Source organism: Lampetra fluviatilis, unplaced genomic scaffold (assembly GCF_964198595.1).
Source record: "Lampetra fluviatilis unplaced genomic scaffold, kcLamFluv1.1 SCAFFOLD_208, whole genome shotgun sequence".
NCBI lineage: Eukaryota > Metazoa > Chordata > Hyperoartia > Petromyzontiformes > Petromyzontidae > Lampetra > Lampetra fluviatilis.
In genome coordinates this window covers 144,767-166,600 of record NW_027621505.1, presented here as the reverse complement: position 1 = coordinate 166,600, position 21,834 = coordinate 144,767, and the positions used below count along the sequence as shown (strand labels likewise).

At 55.4% G+C, this 21,834-nt stretch overlaps 1 protein-coding gene across 1 annotated transcript; it reads right to left on the bottom strand.

Annotated features, from left to right (window-relative positions):
- Positions 1 to 89: 89 nt before the first annotated feature.
- On the bottom strand, positions 90 to 11,882 carry LOC144955343 (lysosomal thioesterase PPT2-like; the record flags this gene model as incomplete). The annotated part of the gene is made up of 7 exons (XM_078885593.1): positions 11,779 to 11,882; positions 7,655 to 7,802; positions 6,781 to 6,879; positions 4,409 to 4,513; positions 4,068 to 4,151; positions 1,546 to 1,630; positions 90 to 202 (listed from the first exon to the last, which is right to left on the bottom strand). Coding segments are annotated over exons 2-7 (538 nt in total), but the record flags the coding sequence as incomplete, so codon positions are not given.
- Positions 11,883 to 21,834: the final 9,952 nt, after the last annotated feature.

The following is a 21,834-nucleotide window of genomic DNA, read 5'->3' as shown; positions in this document are numbered from 1 at the left end:
TGTGTCTGTGTAAGTGTGTGTTTGTGTGTGTCTGCGTGTGTGTGTGTCTGTGTGTAAGTGTGTGTGTGTCTGTGTGTCTGTGTGTAAGTGTGTGTCTGTGTGTGTCTGTGTGTGTGTGTGTGTCTGTGTGTGTGAGTCTCTCACAGGCTGATTGACCATGTCGATAACTTCGGAAGCTTTACTGTCGTAGAATCCAAATAAACTGAAACAGCAACAACATCACCACCATCAGCATCATCATCATCATCAGTGACATCATCTTCACCATCATCATCATCAACATCACCATCATCAGCATCATCATCATCAGTGACATCATCATCAGCACCAACACCATCATCATCAGTGACATCATCATCATCATCACCACCACCACCACCACCATCATCATCAGCATCATCAGCACCATCATCATCATCATCAACACCATCATCACCATCATCATCAGCACCACCATCATGATAATCATCAGCACCATCATCAGCACCATCATCAGCACCATCATCACCACCACCACCACCACCATCATCATCACCACCACCATCATCACCACCACCACCATCACCCTATGCATACCGTTTCAACAATAAACCCACCACCACCATCACCACCACCACCACCACCACCCCCACCGCCACCGCCACCATCACCACCATCATCATCACCACCACCACCATCACCACCACCATCACCACCACCACCACCACCATCACCACCACCATCACCATCACCACCACCACTATCACCACCCCCACCGCCACCGCCACCATCACCACCATCACCATCACCACCATCACCACCATCACCACCATCACCACCATCACCACCACCACCATCACCACCACCATCACCACCACCATCACCACCATCACCACCACCACCATCACCACCACCACCATCACCACCACCATCACCACCACCACCATCACCACCACCACCACCACCGCCACCACCACCACCACCCCCACCGCCACCGCCACCATCACCACCATCATCACCACCACCACCATCACCACCACCATCACCACCACCATCACCACCACCATCACCACCACCACCGCCACCGCCACCATCACCACCATCACCATCACCACCATCACCACCACCATCACCACCATCACCACCACCACCATCATCACCACCACCATCACCACCACCACCATCACCACCACCACCACCATCACCACCACCATCACCACCACCACTATCACCACCCCCACCGCCACCGCCACCATCACCACCATCATCATCACCACCACCACCACCATCACCACCACCATCACCACCATCATCATCATCACCACCACCACCACCACCCCCACCGCCACCGCCACCATCATCACCACCATCATCACCACCACCATCATCATCATCATCACCCTATGCATACCGTTTCAACAATAAACCCACCACCACCACCACCAACACCACCACCACCACCACCGCCACCACCACATCAACAACCGAACCGCACTGCCACCGGCACACCACCGAGTGTGCCACCCCTCCAGCGGTGGAGAGAGCCCGCAGAGAGGGGTCCCTCACCTTGTCTGCCACGGCCTCAGCTCCCCGTCCCCAGAGCCTCCCACAAGCACCAGACGCTTCAGCTGCACGAAGTTTCTCTTGAAGACTGCGCAGGGAACAGGGGGAGATGTTGACTACCTCGCCTGGTCTACGGGAGGTCGTGGGTTCGATCCCTGCACCCTGTGAGATGTTGACTACCTCGCCTGGTCTACGGGAGGTCGTGGGTTCGATCCCTGACCCTGTGAGATGTTGACTACCTCGCCTGGTCTACAGGAGGTCGTGGGTTCAATCCCTGACCCTGTGAGATGTTGACTACCTCGCCTGGTCTACGGGAGGTCGTGGGTTCAATCCCTGACCCTGTGAGATGTTGACTACCTCGCCTGGTCTACGGGAGGTCGTGGGTTCGATCCCTGACCCTGTGAGATGTTGACTACCTTGCCTGGTGTACGGGAGGTCGTGGGTTCAATCCCTGACCCTGTGAGATGTTGACTACCTCGCCTGGTCTACGGGAGGTCGTGGGTTCAATCCCTGACCCTGTGAGATGTTGACTACCTCGCCTGGTGTACGGGGGGTCGTGGGTTCGATCCCTGACCCTGTGAGATGTTGACTACCTCGCCTGGTCTACGGGAGGTCGTGGGTTCGATCCCTGACCCTGAGAGATGTTGACTACCTCGCCTGGTCTACGGGAGGTCGTGGGTTCAATCCCTGACCCTGTGAGATGTTGACTACCTCGCCTGGTCTACAGGAGGTCGTGGGTTCAATCCCTGACCCTGTGAGATGTTGACTACCTCGCCTGGTCTACGGGAGGTCGTGGGTTCAATCCCTGACCCTGTGAGATGTTGACTACCTCGCCTGGTCTACGGGAGGTCGTGGGTTCGATCCCTGACCCTGTGAGATGTTGACTACCTTGCCTGGTGTACGGGAGGTCGTGGGTTCAATCCCCGACCCTGTGAGATGTTGACTACCTCCCCTGGTCTACGGGAGGTCGTGGGTTCAATCCCTGACCCTGTGAGATGTTGACTACCTCGCCTGGTCTACAGGAGGTCGTGGGTTCAATCCCTGACCCTGTGAGATGTTGACTACCTCGCCTGGTCTACGGGAGGTCGTGGGTTCAATCCCTGACCCTGTGAGATGTTGACTACCTCGCCTGGTCTACGGGAGGTCGTGGGTTCGATCCCTGACCCTGTGAGATGTTGACTACCTTGCCTGGTGTACGGGAGGTCGTGGGTTCAATCCCCGACCCTGTGAGATGTTGACTACCTCCCCTGGTCTACGGGAGGTCGTGGGTTCAATCCCTGACCCTGTGAGATGTTGACTACCTCGCCTGGTGTACGGGGGGTCGTGGGTTCGATCCCCGACCCTGTGAGATGTTGACTACCTCGCCTGGTCTACAGGAGGTCGTGGGTTCAATCCCTGACCCTGTGAGATGTTGACTACCTCGCCTGGTCTACGGGAGGTCGTGGGTTCGATCCCCGACCCTGTGAGATGTTGACTACCTCGCCTGGTCTACGGGAGGTCGTGGGTTCAATCCCTGACCCTGTGAGATGTTGACTACCTCGCCTGGTCTACGGGAGGTCGTGGGTTCGATCTCCCGACCCTGACAAGTAAGATGGCAGCCTGCCCCCTGAGCAAGATGGCAGCCAGTCAACCTGACCAAGATGGCAGCCTGTCACCCTGAGCAAGATGGCAGCCCGCCCCCTGAGCAAGATGGCAGCCCGCCCCCTGACCAAGATGGCAGCACGCCCCCTGAGCAAGATGGCACCCGTCCCGAGCAAGATGGCAGCCCGTCCTGAGCAAGATGGCAGCCCGCCCCCTGACCAAGATGGCAGCCCGCCCCCCGAGCAAGATGGCAGCCCGTCCCCTGAGCAAGATGGCAGCCCGTCCCCTGAGCAAGATGGCAGCCCGTCCCCTGACCAAGATGGCAGCCCGTCCCCTGAGCAAGATGGCAACCCGTCCCCTGAGCAAGATGGCAACCCGTCCCCTGAGCAAGATGGCAGCCCGTCACCCTGAGCAAGATGGCAGCCCGTCCCCTGAGCAAGATGGCAGCCCGTCCCCTGAGCAAGATGGCAGCCCGTCCCCTGAGCAAGATGGCAGCCCGTCCCCTGAGCAAGATGGCAGCCCGCCCCCTGAGCAAGATGGCAGCCTGCCCCCTGACCAAGATGGCAGCCCGTCCCCTGAGCAAGATGGCAGCCCGTCCCGAGCAAGATGGCAGCCCGTCCCCTGACCAAGATGGCAGCCCGTCCCCTGAGCAAGATGGCAGCCCGTCCCCTGAGCAAGATGGCAGCCCGTCCCCTGACCAAGATGGCAGCCCGCCCCCTGAGCAAGATGGCAGCCTGCCCCCTGACCAAGATGGCAGCCCGTCCCCTGAGCAAGATGGCAGCCCGTCCCCTGAGCAAGATGGCAGCCCGTCCCCTGACCAAGATGGCAGCCCGCCCCCTGACCAAGATGGCAGCCCATCCCCTGACCAAGATTGCAGCCCGCCCCCTGAGCAAGATGGCAGCCCGCCCCCTGAGCAAGATGGCGTCTCTGTGTGCGTGCATCACCGTGAGCCATGCGGTGAGGAGTCTCGTTGTTGATGATGGGCAGGAAGAGGTTCTTGTGCAGGTAGCGCTGCTGCTGGGTCGGGTCTGGGGTGCCAGAGGAGAGAGACACGAGCATGGGCCACCAAGTCTGTGTCTACCCCCCCACTCCTCCCCCCACACCTCCCCCCCCACACCTCCCCCCACGTCTCCCCCCACGCCTCCCCTCCCACGTCTCCCCCCACCCCCCCACGTCTCCCCCCCCCACATGTCCCCCCCCCCCCCCACGTGTCCCCCCCCCACCCCACGTGTCCCCCCACACCCCCCCACGTCTCCCCCCCCACGTGTCCCCCCCCCCCACGTACCGTGCCAGTAGTTGCACACGGACACCTCCTGTCCGAGCCGCCAGTAGCACAGGGCGGAGACCACGGACAGGAACCAGGGGAAGGCGCTCTGGACCCACGGGGGCTCTGAGACACGCGGGGAGACACGGGGAGACACGGGGAGACAGGGTGAGACAGGGTGAGACACGGGGAGACACGGGGAGACACGGGGAGACAGGGTGAGACACACACAGAGACATGGGGAGACACGGGGAGACACGGGGAGACGCGGGGGGACAGGGTGAGACAGGGTGAGACACACACAGAGACGCGGGGAGACACGGGGAGACACGGGGAGACGCGGGGGGACAGGGTGAGACACACACGGAGACACGGGGAGACACGGTGAGACACGGGGAGACACGGGGAGACACACACAGAGACACGGGGAGACACACACGGAGAAACGGGGAGACGCGGGGAGACGCGGGGAGACACGGGGGGACAGGGTGAGACACACACGGAGACACGGGGAGACACACACGGAAACACGGGGAGATACGGGGAGACGTGGGGAGACACGGGGGGACAGGGTGAGACACACACGGAGACACGGGGAGACACACACGGAAACACGGGGAGATACGGGGAGACGTGGGGAGACGCGGGGAGACACGGGGAGACAGGGTGAGACGCGGGGAGACACGGGGAGACACGGGGAGACAGGGTGAGACAGGGTGAGACACGGGGAGACACGGGGAGACACGGAGAGACAGGGTGAGACACACACAGAGACACGGGGAGACACGGGGAGACACGGGGAGACGCGGGGGGACAGGGTGAGACAGGGTGAGACACACACAGAGACGCGGGGAGACACGGGGAGACACGGGGAGACACGGGGAGACGCGGGGGGACAGGGTGAGACACACACGGAGACACGGGGAGACACGGGGAGACACGGGGAGACGCGGGGGGACAGGGTGAGACAGGGTGAGACACACACAGAGACGCGGGGAGACACGGGGAGACACGGGGAGACGCGGGGGGACAGGGTGAGACACACACGGAGACACGGGGAGACACGGGGAGACACGGGGAGACACACACAGAGACACGGGGAGACACACACGGAGAAACGGGGAGACGCGGGGAGACGCGGGGAGACACGGGGGGACAGGGTGAGACACACACGGAGACACGGGGAGACACACACGGAAACACGGGGAGATACGGGGAGACGTGGGGAGACACGGGGGGACAGGGTGAGACACACACGGAGACACGGGGAGACACACACGGAAACACGGGGAGATACGGGGAGACGTGGGGAGACACGGGGGGACAGGGTGAGACACACACGGAGACACGGGGAGACACACACGGAAACACGGGGAGATACGGGGAGACGTGGGGAGACGCGGGGAGACACGGGGAGACAGGGTGAGACGCGGGGAGACACGGGGAGACACGGGGAGACAGGGTGAGACAGGGTGAGACACGGGGAGACACGGGGAGACACGGAGAGACAGGGTGAGACACACACAGAGACACGGGGAGACACGGGGAGACACGGGGAGACGCGGGGGGACAGGGTGAGACAGGGTGAGACACACACAGAGACGCGGGGAGACACGGGGAGACACGGGGAGACACGGAGAGACACGGGGAGACAGGGTGAGACACGGGGAGACACGGGGAGACACGGGGAGACAGGGTGAGATACGGGGAGACACACACACAGACACGGGGAGACACGGGGAGACACGGGGAGACAGGGTGAGACACGGGGAGACACGGGGAGACACGGGGAGACAGGGTGAGACACGGGGAGACGCGGAGAGACAGGGTGAGACACGGGGAGACGCGGAGAGACAGGGTGAGACACGGGGAGACATGGGGAGACAGGGTGAGACACGGGGAGACGCGGGGAGACACGGGGAGACAGGGTGAGACACACACGGGGAGACAGGGTGAGACAGGGTGAGACAGGGTGAGACACACACAGAGACACGGGGAGACGCACACAGAGACACGGCGAGACACGGAGAGACACGGGGAGACACGGGGAGACACAGGGAGACACACACGGAGACATCTTTGTGTGTGTCTGTGTGTATGTGTGTCTATGTGTGTGTCTATGTGTGTGTCTGTGTGTGTGTCTGTGTGTGTGTCTGTGCGTGTGTCTGTGTGTGTGTGTCTGTGTGTGTGTGTGTCTGTGTGTGTGTCTGTGTGTGTGTGTGTCTGTGTGTGTGTGTGTCTGTGTGCGTGTGTCTGTGTGTGTGTGTCTGTGTGTGTGTGTCTGTGTGTGTGTGTGTCTGTGTGTGTGTGTGTGTCTGTGTGTGTGTGTCTGTGTCTGTGTGTCTGTGTGTGTCTGTGTGTGTGTGTCTGTGTGTGTGTGTGTGTGTCCGCACCTCCTCCATAGAGCCCCATCAGCGGACCTCCCAGCGAGATGAAAGTGTGAACTCTGTGATTGTGAACCACGGAGAGGATGGCTCGACACACCATCACCCCTACACCACCAACATCAACATCACCATCAACATCACCATCAACATAACCACCAACATCACCATCAAAATCACCATCACTCCTACACCACCAACATCAACATCACCATCATCAACATCACCACCACCCCCCCCACCACCACCACCCCCCCACCACCACCCCCCCACCACCACCCCCCCCACCATCACCCCCCCACCACCACCACCCCCCCCCCACCACCACCACCACCACCCCCCCACCACCACCCCCCCCCCATCATCACCCCCCCACCACCCCCCCCCCACCCCCCCCCCCCACCCCCACCACCACCACCACCAACATCACCATCAACATCACCACCACCCCCCCCACCACCACCACCACCCCCACCACCACCACCACCACCACCCCCCCCCCACCACCCCCCCCCCACCACCACCACCCCACCACCACCACCCCCCCCCACCCCCCCCCACCCCCCCCCACCCCCCCCCCACCCCCCACCACCCCCCCCACCACCCCCACCACCCCCCCCCACCCCCCATCACCACCACCCCCACCACCACCCCCACCACCATCAACATCACCCCTACACCACCAAACATTACCATCACCATCAACATCACCTCCACCACCCCCACCACCACCACCACCACCGCCACCATCAACATCAACATCACCCCTACACCACCAAACATCAACATCACCATCAACATCACCTCCACCACCCCCACCACCACCCCCACCACCGCCACCATCAACATCACCATCAACATCACCCCCACCCCTCCCCCCCACCTTGCGATGCACAGATGATGGTGAGTCCGTGGCTTGAGTCAACTCGCTCCATCTCCCGCCAGAAGGCCCCAATCTGCCTCCAGAGCGCCACGATGCTCACGTCGTCGCTGAAGGCGCGCAGCACCACCACCTGCGTGCCTGGCAGGGCCTGCAGCCATAGCAACATCATCATCAGCATCATCATCATCAGCATCATCATCATCAGCAGCAACATCATCATCAGCAGCAGCAGTAGTAGTAGCAGCAGTAGTAGTAGTAGCAGCACCACCACCTGCGTGCCTGGCAGGGCCTGCAGCGACATCATCATCATCAGCATCATCATCATCAGCAGCAACATCATCATCAGCAGCAGTAGTAGTAGTAGTAGCAGCAGTAGCAGTAGTAGCAGCACCACCACCTGCGTGCCTGGCAGGGCCTGCAGCCATAGCAACATCATCAGCAGCAGCATCATCATCAGCAGCAGCAACATCATCATCAGCAGCAGTAGTAGTAGTAGCAGCAGTAGTAGTAGTAGCAGCAGTAGTAGTAGTAGCAGCACCACCACCTGCGTGCCTGGCAGGGCCTGCAGCCATAGCAACATCATCAGCAGCAGCATCATCATCAGCAGCAGCAACATCATCATCAGCAGCAGTAGTAGTAGTAGCAGCAGTAGTAGTAGTAGCAGCACCACCACCTGCGTGCCTGGCAGGGCCTGCAGCGACATCATCATCATCAGCAGCAACATCATCATCATCAGCAGCAACATCATCATCAGCAGCAGTAGTAGTAGTAGCAGCAGTAGCAGTAGTAGCAGCACCACCACCTGCGTGCCTGGCAGGGCCTGCAGCCATAGCAACATCATCATCAGCAACATCATCATCAGCAGCAGTAGTAGTAGCAGCACCACCACCTGCGTGCCTGGCAGGGCCTGCAGCGACATCATCATCATCAGCAGCAACATCATCATCATCAGCATCATCATCAGCAGCAGCACACATCATCATCATCAGCAGCAGTAGTATCAGCACCACCACCTGCGTGCCTGGCAGAGCCTGCAGCGGCAACATCATCAGCAGCAGCAGCATCATCAGCAGTAGTAGTAGCAACATCAACATCAGCAGAGAGACCCACAGACGCACCACCACACAGAGACCCACAGACGCACCACACAGAGACCCATAGACTCACCACGCAGAGACCCATAGACTCACCACGCAGAGACCCACAGACTCATCACACAGAGACCCATAGACTCACCACGCAGAGACCCATAGACTCACCACGCAGAGACCCATAGACTCACCACGCAGAGACCCACAGACTCATCACGCAGAGACCCATAGACTCACCACGCAGAGACCCATAGACTCACCACGCAGAGACCCACAGACTCATCACACAGAGACCCATAGACTCACCACGCAGAGACCCATAGACTCACCACGCAGAGACCCATAGACTCACCACGCAGAGACCCACAGACTCATCACGCAGAGACCCATAGACTCACCACGCAGAGACCCATAGACTCACCACGCAGAGACCCACAGACTCATCACACAGAGACCCATAGACTCACCACGCAGAGACCCATAGACTCACCACGCAGAGACCCACAGACTCATCACACAGAGACCCATAGACTCACCACGCAGAGACCCATAGACTCACCACGCAGAGACCCATAGACTCACCACGCAGAGACCCATAGACTCACCACGCAGAGACCCACAGACTCATCACGCAGAGACCCATAGACTCACCACACAGAGACCCATAGACTCACCACGCAGAGACCCATAGACTCACCACGCAGAGACCCATAGACTCACCACCACACAGAGACCCATAGACTCACCACGCAGAGACCCATAGACTCACCACCACACAGAGACCCATAGACTCACCACACAGAGACCCATAGACTCACCACGCAGAGACCCATAGACTCACCACGCAGAGACCCATAGACTCACCACACAGAGACCCATAGACTCACCACACAGAGACTCATAGACTCACCACGCAGAGACCCATAGACTCACCACACAGAGACCCACAGACTCACCACCACACAGAGACCCACAGACTCACCACACAGAGACCCATAGACTCACCACACAGAGACCCACAGACTCACCACACAGAGACCCATAGACTCACCACACAGAGACCCACAGACTCACCACACAGAGACCCATAGACTCACCACACAGAGACCCATAGACTCACCACACAGAGACCCACAGACTCACCACACAGAGACCCATAGACTCACCACCACACAGAGACCCATAGACTCACCACACAGAGACCCACAGACTCACCACACAGAGACCCACAGACTCACCACCACACAGAGACCCACAGACTCACCACACAGAGACCCACAGACTCACCACACAGAGACCCATATACTCACCACCACACAGAGACCCATAGACTCACCACACAGAGAACCACAGACTCACCACACAGAGACCCACAGACTCACCACACAGAGACCCATAGACTCACCACACAGAGACCCACAGACTCACCACACAGAGACCCACAGACTCACCACACAGAGACCCACAGACTCACCACACAGAGACCTACAGACTCACACAGAGACCCACAGACTCACCACAGAGACCCACAGACTCACCACACATAGACCCACAGACTCACCACACAGAGACCCACAGACTCACACAGAGACCCACAGACTCACCACAGAGACCCACAGACTCACACAGAGACCCACAGACTCACCACAGAGACCCACAGACTCACCACAGAGACCCACAGACTCACACAGAGACCCACAGACTCACACAGAGACCCACAGACTCACCACAGAGACCCACAGACTCACCACAGAGACCCACAGACTCACACAGAGACCCACAGACTCACCACAGAGACCCACAGACTCACACAGAGACCCACAGACTCACCACAGAGACCCACAGACTCACCACAGAGACCCACAGACTCACACAGAGACCCACAGACTCACACAGAGACCCACAGACTCACCACAGAGACCCACAGACTCACCACAGAGACCCACAGACTCACACAGAGACCCACAGACTCACCACAGAGACCCACAGACTCACCACAGAGACCCACAGACTCACACAGAGACCCACAGACTCACCACAGAGACCCACAGACTCACCACAGAGACCCACAGACTCACACAGAGACCCACAGACTCACACAGAGACCCACAGACTCACCACAGAGACCCACAGACTCACCACAGAGACCCACAGACTCACCACAGAGACCCACAGACTCACCACAGAGACCCACAGACTCACACAGAGACCCACAGACTCACCACAGAGACCCACAGACTCACCACAGAGACCCACAGACTCACACAGAGACCCACAGACTCACACAGAGACCCACAGACTCACCACAGAGACCCACAGACTCACCACAGAGACCCACAGACTCACACAGAGACCCACAGACTCACCACAGAGACCCACAGACTCACCACAGAGACCCACAGACTCACACAGAGACCCACAGACTCACCACAGAGACCCACAGACTCACCACAGAGACCCACAGACTCACACAGAGACCCACAGACTCACACAGAGACCCACAGACTCACCACAGAGACCCACAGACTCACCACAGAGACCCACAGACTCACCACAGAGACCCACAGACTCACACAGAGACCCACAGACTCACACAGAGACCCACAGACTCACCACAGAGACCCACAGACTCACCACAGAGACCCACAGACTCACACAGAGACCCACAGACTCACCACAGAGACCCACAGACTCACCACAGAGACCCACAGACTCACACAGAGACCCACAGACTCACACAGAGACCCACAGACTCACCACAGAGACCCACAGACTCACCACAGAGACCCACAGACTCACACAGAGACCCACAGACTCACCACAGAGACCCACAGACTCACCACAGAGACCCACAGACTCACACAGAGACCCACAGACTCACCACAGAGACCCACAGACTCACCACAGAGACCCACAGACTCACACAGAGACCCACAGACTCACACAGAGACCCACAGACTCACCACAGAGACCCACAGACTCACCACAGAGACCCACAGACTCACCACAGAGACCCACAGACTCACCACTCACCTGCCTCACCCTCCGTGCCAGAGTTTGGTAGTTTCCAGGACCATCTCTGAGTCCGTGGACGATCACCACAGGACGTCTCACACCACCATCACCACGACCACCACCATCACCACCACCACCACCCACACCACCATCACCACCATAACCACCACCACCACCACCACCACCCACACCACCATAACCACGACCACCACCATCACCACCACCACCACCATCACCACCATAACCACCACCACCATCACCACCATAACCACCACCACCATCACCACCATCACCACCATCACCACCACCACCACCACCACCACGACCACCACCATCACCACCACCACCACCACCACCATCACCACCACCATCACCACCATCACCACCATCACCACGACCACCACCACCACGACCACCACCATCACCACCACCACCATCACCACCACCACCACCCACACCACCATCACCACGACCACCACCATCACCACCACCACCACCCACACCACCATAACCACCACCACCATCACCACCATAACCACCACCACCATCACCATCACCACCACGACCACCACCATCACCACCATCACCACGACCACCACCATCACCACCATCACCACGACCACCACCACCACGACCACCACCATCACCACCACCACCATCACCACCACCACCACCCACACCACCATCACCACGACCACCACCATCACCACCACCACCACCATCACCACCATAACCACCACCACCATCACCACCATAACCACCACCACCATCATCACCATAACCACCACCACCATCACCACCACCATCACCCACACTCACACCACGACCACCCACACCACCACCAATTACACCACCCACTCCCACACCACCACCACGACCACCACCATCACCACCATCACCACCACCACCTACAGTCACACCACCATCACCACCCACACCACCACCCACACCACCACCACGACCACCACCACGACCACCACCACGACCACCACCACCACCCCCACCACCACCACCACCCACAGTCACACCACCATCACCACCCACACTCACACCACCACTACCACCACTCACACTCACACCACTCACACCACCACCACCCACACTCACACCACCACCACCATCACCACCCACACTCACACCACTACCACCACTCACACTCACACCACTCACACCACCACCACCCACACTCACACCACCACCACCATCACCACCCACACTCACACCACTACCACCACTCACACTCACACCACTCACACCACCACCACCCACACTCACACCACCACCACCACCATCACCACCCACACTCACACCACTACCACCACTCACACTCACACCACTCACACCACCACCACCCACACTCACACCACCACCACCATCACCACCCACACTCACACCACTACCACCACTCACACTCACACCACTCACACCACCACCACCACCCCCACCACCCACAGTCACACCACCACTCACACCACCACCCCCACTCTTCATTCCCTCACCAACTCCTTCATTAGCGAACGAAAGCGACAAGAACGCCGCCAGACTCACAGCCACCACCACCACTCTCGCCCCTGACGACCTCATTTCATTCCTTCACTCCTTCACTCCGTGTTTCGTTCCCCCTGCCTCCTTCCTTCCCTCCTTCTTTCCTCGCTATTCCTTACTTCGTTCCCGCTTTCCTTCGCACCCTCTTCCCTGCTTTCGTTCCCTCGTTCTCTCCTTTTATTCTTTCGTTCCCTCCCTCCCTCCTTCCATCCCTTTCGTTCCCTCCCCTCCCTCCTTCCCTGTGTTCGTTCCTCCTTCCCCTCCCTCTTCCCCTGTTTTCGTTCCCTCCCCTCCCTTTCGTTCCCTCCCCTCCCTTTCGTTCCCTCCCCTGTCTTTCGTTCCCTCCCCTCCCTCCCCTCTTTCCTTCCCCTCCCTCCCTCCCCTCCTTCCTTCCCCTCTGCTTTCGTTCGCTCCCCTCTTTCGTTCCCTCCCCTCCCTCCTCCCCTCCCTTTCGTTCCTTCCTTCCCTCCCTCCTTCCTTCCCCTCCCTCTTCCCCTGCTCTCGTTCCCTCCCCTCTTTCGTTCCCCCGTCAGCCCGCTAAGAATGAAAGATGAACGATCGAAGAGGAGCGATTCGCCGCGAAGGAAGCTGCGGAAGAGGTCGCGAGGTTCTGTCGAAGTTCGTTCTATGACGTCATTTAGTCGCTCTGTGTCGGTTTTCATAGTGTGACGTCATTTAGTCGCTCTGTGTCGAAGTTCGTTCTATGACGTCATTTTGTCGCTCTGTGTCGGTTTTCATTGTGTGACGTCATTTAGTCGCTCTGTGTAGGTGTCGAAGTTCATTGTGTGACGTCATTTAGTCTCTCTGTGTAGGTGTCGAAGTTCATTGTGTGACGTCATTTAGTCGCTCTGTGTAGGTATCGAAGTTCGTTGTATGACGTCATTTAGTCTCTCTGTGTAGGTGTCGAAGTTCATTGTGTGACGTCATTTAGTCGCTCTGTGTAGGTGTCGAAGTTCGTTCTATGACGTCATTTAGTCGCTCTGTGTCGGTGTTCATTGTGTGACGTCATTTAGTCGCTCTGTGTAGGTGTCGAAGTTCGTTCTATGACGTCATTTAGTCGCTCTGTGTCGGTGTTGAAGTTTGTTGTATGACGTCATTTAGTCGCTCTGTGTAGGGGTCGAAGTTCGTTCTATGACGTCATTTAGTCGCTCTGTGTAGGTGTCGAAGTTCATTGTGTGACGTCATTTAGTCGCTTTGGGTAGGTGTTGATGTTCGTTGTGTGACGTCATTTAGTCGCTCTGTGTAGGTGTCGAAGTTCATTGTGTGACGTCATTTAGTCGCTTTGGGTAGGTGTTGATGTTCGTTGTGTGACGTCATTTAGTCGCTTTGGGTAGGTGTCGATGTTCATTGTGTGACGTCATTTAGTCGCTTTGGGTAGGTGTTGATGTTCGTTGTGTGACGTCATTTAGTCGCTTTGGGTAGGTGTCGATGTTCATTGTGTAACGTCATTTAGTCGCTCTGTGTAGGGGTCGAAGTTCGTTCTATGACGTCATTTAGTCGCTCTGTGTAGGTGTCGAAGTTCATTATGTGACGTCATTTAGTCGCTCTGGGTAGGTGTTGATGTTCGTTGTGTGACGTCATTTAGTCGCTTTGGGTAGGTGTCGATGTTCATTGTGTGACGTCATTTAGTCGCTCTGGGTAGGTGTCGAAGTTCGTTCTGTGACGTCATTTATTCGCTTTGTGTAGGTGTCGAAGTTCGTTCTGTGACGTCATTTATTCGCTCTGTGTAGGTGTCCATGTTCATTGCATGACCTCATTAACACTCGAGCGTGGGGGGGGGGGCGGTTGTCGATGTTAATTGTATGACGTCATTAATCCGTGCTCGGAAGGGTTGGTGTCAATCTTTATTGACAGGCGTGATGACGTCATCTTCAGTAGAAGATGTGTCAATCTTTATTGACAGGCGTGATGACGTCATCTTCAGTAGAGGAGGTCTCAATGTTTATTGACAGGGCTCATGACGTCATGTTTAGTAGGGGAGGTGTCAATGCTCGGAGAGTCGTGACGTAATTAATCCAGACTTGGAAAGGGGGCGGTGTCTTCAATGTGTGGACGGCCATGACGTCATTTTAGGTTGGCTGTATGACGTCACGAATCAATCTTGCTAAGGAGTGAGTTCCAATGTTAATCGATACGCTTCGCGTGGCCATCTTGGTAAGGGGTGAGTCCCAACGTTAATTAGCTTAGAGAGGCCATCTTGGCAAGGGGTGAGTCCCAATGTTAATTGATACGCTTCGCGTGGCCATCTTGGTAAGGGGTGAGTCCCAATGTTAAGCAGCTTGAAGAGGCCATCTTGGTAAGGGGTGAGTCCCAACGTTAAATAGCTCGGAAAGGCCATCTTGGTAAGGGGCGAGTCCAACGTTAATTAGCTCGGAGAGGCCATCTTGGTAAGGGTTGAGTCCCAATGTTAATTGATACGCTTCGCGTGGCCATCTTGGTAAGGGGTGAGTCCCAATGTTAAGCAGCTTGGAGAGGCCATCTTGGCAAGGGGTGAGTCCGAATGTTAATTGATACGCTTCGCGTGGCCATCTTAGTAAGGGATAAGTCCCAATTAATCGATATGCTTCGCGTGGCCATCTTGGTAAGGTGTAAGTCCCAATGTTAAGTAGCTTGGAGAGGCCATCTTGGCAAGGGGTGAGTCCCAATGTTAATTGATACGCTTCGCGTGGCCATCTTGGTAAGGGGTGAGTCCCAATGTTAAGCAGCTTGGAGAGGCCATCCTGGTAAGGGGTGAGTCCCAATGTTAATTGATACGCTTCGCGTGGCCATCTTGGTAAGGGGTGAGTCCCAATATTAATTAGCTTGGAGAGGCCATCTTGACAAGGGGTGAGTCCCAATGTTTATTGATACGCTTGGCGTGGCCATCTTGGTAAGGGGTGAGGCCCAATGTTAATTAGCTTGGAGAGGCCATCTTGGCAAGGGGTGAGTCCCAATGTTAATCGATACGTTTCGCGTGGCCATCTTGGTAAGGGGTGAGGCCCAATGTTAAGCAGCTTGGAGAGGCCATCTTGGTAAGGGGTGAATGGCAATTTAAATTATCTAGATTTGAAGCTTTCGTGACTGCAGGAATTCATACTTTTCGGTTCTTTCGGTAAAGTCACGTGGGTAGAAATAAATAACTAATAAATCACGCCGTTTCGATAGCAACACAAGCCATCGTCTTCTGCCACCAAAGGTTATTGTAAATTGCTTTAAAGTAGCGAATTAATTGATGAATTGATGCCGATTTTGATAGAGGAAATGTAATTGTTTTTTTTTACCCTTCTATCTGGCAACAAAACTGACACCTTTTTTACAAGGAGTCATGTTTGCATAGACCACAATACCTGCGGTCATAATGCAAACAAAAAACACAAAAGGTGTCATCTAGTCTAACACCATGTGAGACTAGGCTCTAAGGAAAACTGTCTCGGGTGTGGACCAATCAACTTCAAGGACAGTGCACACACATTATCAGAGTTGTGTTTTTTGTTTGCATTATGACCGCAGGTATTGTGGTCTATGCAAACATGACTCCTTGTAAAAAAGGTGTCAGTTTGTTGCCAGATAGAAGGGTAAAAAAAAATTATCATATTTTTTACTGGCAAATGAGGTTCCAATGGTGTAAATGCTTGACCCCGAGCTCTCATACTCTGATGGTGCATTGTCTTTGAGTTGTGCGCCTTTTGGCGTCATCTGGTCCAACACCATGTGAGACTAGGCTCTAAGGAAAGCTGTCTCGGGTGTGGACCAATCAATTTCAAGGACCATGTGAGACTAGGCTCTAAGGAAAGCTGTCTCGGGTGTGGACCAATCAATTTCAAGGACCATGTGAGACTAGGCTCTAAGGAAAGCTGTCTCGGGTGTGGACCAATCAACTTCAAGGACCATGTGAGACTAGGCTCTAAGGAAAGCTGTCTCGGGTGTGGACCAATCAACTTCAAGGACCATGTGAGACTAGTCTCTAAGGAAAGCTGTCTCGGGTGTGGACCAATCAACTTCAAGGACCATGTGAGACTAGGCTCTAAGGAAAGCTGTCTCGGGTGTGGACCAATCAACTTCAAGGACCATGTGAGACTAGGCTCTAAGGAAAGCTGTCTCGGGTGTGGACCAATCAACTTCAAGGACCATGTGAGACTAGGCTCTAAGGAAAGCTGTCTCGGGTGTGGACCAATCAACTTCAAGGACCATGTGAGACTAGGCTCTAAGGAAAGCTGTCTCGGGTGTGGACCAATCAACTTCAAGGACCATGTGAGACTAGGCACTAAGGAAAGCTGTCTCGGGTGTGGACCAATCAACTTCAAGGACCATGTGAGACTAGGCTCTAAGGAAAGCTGTCTCGGGTGTGGATCAATCAACTTCAAGGACCATGTGAGACTAGGCTCTAAGGAAAGCTGTCTCGGGTGTGGACCAATCAACTTCAAGGACCATGTGAGACTAGGCTCTAAGGAAAGCTGTCTCGGGTGTGGATCAATCAACTTCAAGGACCATGTGAGACTAGGCTCTAAGGAAAGCTGTCTCGGGTGTGGATCAATCAACTTCAAGGACCATGTGAGACTAGGCTCTAAGGAAAGCTGTCTCGGGTGTGGACCAATCAACTTCAAGGACCATGTGAGACTAGGCTCTAAGGAAAGCTGTCTCGGGTGTGGACCAATCAACTTCAAGGACCATGTGAGACTAGTCTCTAAGGAAAGCTGTCTCGGGTGTGGACCAATCAACTTCAAGGACCATGTGAGACTAGGCTCTAAGGAAAGCTGTCTCGGGTGTGGACCAATCAACTTCAAGGACCATGTGAGACTAGGCTCTAAGGAAAGCTGTCTCGGGTGTGGACCAATCAACTTCAAGGACCATGTGAGACTAGGCTCTAAGGAAAGCTGTCTCGGGTGTGGACCAATCAACTTCAAGGACCATGTGAGACTAGGCTCTAAGGAAAGCTGTCTCGGGTGTGGACCAATCAACTTCAAGGACCATGTGAGACTAGGCACTAAGGAAAGCTGTCTCGGGTGTGGACCAATCAACTTCAAGGACCATGTGAGACTAGGCTCTAAGGAAAGCTGTCTCGGGTGTGGATCAATCAACTTCAAGGACCATGTGAGACTAGGCTCTAAGGAAAGCTGTCTCGGGTGTGGACCAATCAACTTCAAGGACCATGTGAGACTAGGCTCTAAGGAAAGCTGTCTCGGGTGTGGATCAATCAACTTCAAGGACCATGTGAGACTAGGCTCTAAGGAAAGCTGTCTCGGGTGTGGATCAATCAACTTCAAGGACCATGTGAGACTAGGCTCTAAGGAAAGCTGTCTCGGGTGTGGACCAATCAACTTCAAGGACCATGTGAGACTAGGCTCTAAGGAAAGCTGTCTCGGGTGTGGACCAATCAACTTCAAGGACCATGTGAGACTAGGCTCTAAGGAAAGCTGTCTCGGGTGTGGACCAATCAACTTCAAGGACCATGTGAGACTAGGCTCTAAGGAAAGCTGTCTCGTATGTGGACCAATCAACTTCAAGGACCATGTGAGACTAGGCTCTAAGGAAAGCTGTCTCGGGTGTGGATCAATCAACTTCAAGGACAGTGCACATACATTATCAGAGTTGTGTTTTTGTTTGCATTATGACTGCAGGTATTGTGGTCTATGCAAACATGACTCCTTGTAAAAAAGGTGTCAGTTTTGTTGGCAGATAAAAGGGTAAAAAAACAATTATCAGCTTCACAACTTCTCGAATTTGCTCCTCCCGCGGTCTAAATAAACTCTTTGATTCTGTTACTGAGGCCATCTGTGGCGAAGAGCTTCTCAGCTTCTCGGATTTAACTCATCCCGCAGCTCCGATTCTGATTGGTCGGCTCCGCATGGCAACAGCGGGTGCCAGCAGCACATCCCATTGGCTCGAACGTCTCGACCAATGGGGAGCGAGCTCCGTGGGCCTCCCACCGAGCAGTTGCCATGGTGATTTTTCCCGCGCTTTTTTTCCCGCGCTTTTCCCCTCACCACCAACCAACGGCCCCGCCATCTTGAGGCGGTATAATTTAAACGTCGGATTGAGCGAGTGTCACGATACATTTAATAACATTTCATAATTATTTCGCAGCGTGAGCGAGAGGATAACAACGATGGTCGTCCTCAAGAGGCGGCCGCGAGTGAGTTTGTCCGGTTTGCAAGAAAAGTTGGCGAAATAACTTTTAAAAGTTAATTTTCAAATCGACTTAACTTTCGCTTTGAAGCTTTCGTGACTGCAGGGATTCATCTTCTTGGTTCTTTCGGTAAAGTCATCACGTTGAATGGAAATAATAAAATAATATTATGTTTTATCTTTATTATTTCCATTCTACGCAACTTAACCTTATTCGTGTCTCGCGCGCGCGCCTAATAATCCCTGTGAGTGGCTTTATACTCCATTCACACGTGTCTCTGTGTGTGTCTATCTGTGTGTGTGTGTCTATCTGTGTGTCTATCTATGTGTGTGTCTATGTGTGTGTGTCTATGTGTGTGTCTGTGTGTGTGTATCTGTGTGTGTCTGTGTGTCTATCTGCGTGTGTGTCTGTCTGTGTCTATCTGTGTGTGTGTCTATCTGTGTGTCTGTCTGTGTGTGTGTCTATCTGTGTGTGTGTCTATCTGTGTCTGAGGTGATTGTGTAGCCTCAGATAATGGAGGAAGTCAGACCCTGTTAGTGGTTTTACACTCCACTCACGTGTCTCTGTGTGTCTATCTGTGTGTGTCTGTCTGTGTGTGTCTATCTGCGTGTATATATTTGTGTGTGTCTGTGTGTGTGTCTATCTGCGTGTGTGTGTATATCTGTGTGTGTCTATCTGTGTGTGTGTGTGTCTATCTGTGTGTGTCTCTGTGTCTATCTGTGTGTGTCTCTCTCTGTGTCTGAGGTGATTGTGGAGCCTCAGATAATGGAGGAAGTCAGACCCTGTTAGTGGTTTTACACTCCACTCACACGTGTCTCTGTGTGTCTATCTATGTGTGTCTATCTGTGTGTGTGTCTGTCTGTGTGTGTGTGTATATGTCTGTGTCTATCTGTGTGTGTCTGTCTATCTGTGTGTGTCTATCTGTGTGTGTGTGTGTCTATCTGTGTGTGTGTCTATCTGTGTGTGTGTGTCTATCTGTGTGTGTCTGTCTATCTGTGTGTGTCTGTCTATCTGTGTGTGTCTATCTGTGTGTGCGTCCGTCTATGTTGCACTCCGATCGTGTTTTTGTCTTGCAAACGTTTGGCCGTGTAACGCGCTCCCTGTCCTGCAGTCGAAATAAATGTGGCGGTGGCGGTGGTGTGTGTGTGTGTCTCCTACAGATGCAGAGCTACAGAGCCATACCTGGAGGTGAGCGGTGATGGTGATGATGGTGATGGTGGTGATGGTGATGATGATGGTGATGGTGGTGATGATGGGAGCGGTGGGTGTAGTGGTCAGCGCTACGCTGCGCTACGAACCCGGCGACCCGAGTTCGATTCCCGCTCACGGCCGACAACACCGGTGACGATTATCTGAACCGGTCCTGGGCCTCCCCTAGGTCGGCTCGGCCTCAAATGAGTAGCTGGTGCGGTGTAGTGTGTAGTGAACATCGCCACTGGGGAGACAAAGGTGGCCGGGCGTGGTGCTGGCCACCCACCCCCTCGTGTGCCACAGTGCCGGTAGCCTTCATAGGTGCTCGCTAACAGTACTTGCCCCAACAGTCTGTTAAGGCTATAGGGGGGATCTTTGTATTTGGTGGCGGTGGTGGCGGTAGTGGTGGTATTGGTGATAATGGTGGCAGGCAAGGCTGCATTGGCTGGACCATGTAGCCCGCATGCCCAGCCACCGCATGCCTAAACAGCTTTTGTTCGGCCGGATCGAGGGGGCTAAACGGGCGCGGCACGGGCTAGAGAAGAGATGGAGTGACGTGGTACAGGAGGACGTGGAGCTGAGTGGACTTGCCGATGACTGGTACCAGCGGTGTCAAGATTTGCCTCTGTGGAGGAGGCTCGTGAAGGACGCTACTGGGCAGTTGGAGGCAGTCGCCCTCCAAGAACAACGGAGGGCGGAGGATCGACGCTCACAACAATGAGCGGAGCACCGGGCGGCTAAAATGCAGCGAGTTGGCACAGTAGGAGGCACAGGCGGTGCATATCAGCCAGTCATCTCAGTCAGTCGACCTGTGGCACCTGTGGGTCTGTCCCGTGACCTCCTCCTGCACCTCGCCTGGCACAGCAGTACAACTCATGGCGCCTGCTGGGTCTGTCCCGTGACCTCCTGCCAGAGAGCCTTCGACACTTCACGTGATAGTCTCAAAGTGCACCTAGCCTGGCACAGGCGCCTTGGTGACTTCACCGTCACTTCGTGGCGAATGGCGGGTGTTGGTATTGGTGGTGGTGGTGATGATGGTGATGATGGTGGTGATGGTGTTGACCTGATGATGATGTTGATGATGGCAATAACGCTGATGATGATGATGTTGATGTTTGTCCAGTACCCACTTTGGTATACAGATCGCTTGACATCACTGGTGATATTGGTAACGATGGCGATGGTGATGTCGGTGATGGTGGCGGCGATGGCAGTGATGCCAGTGATGGCGG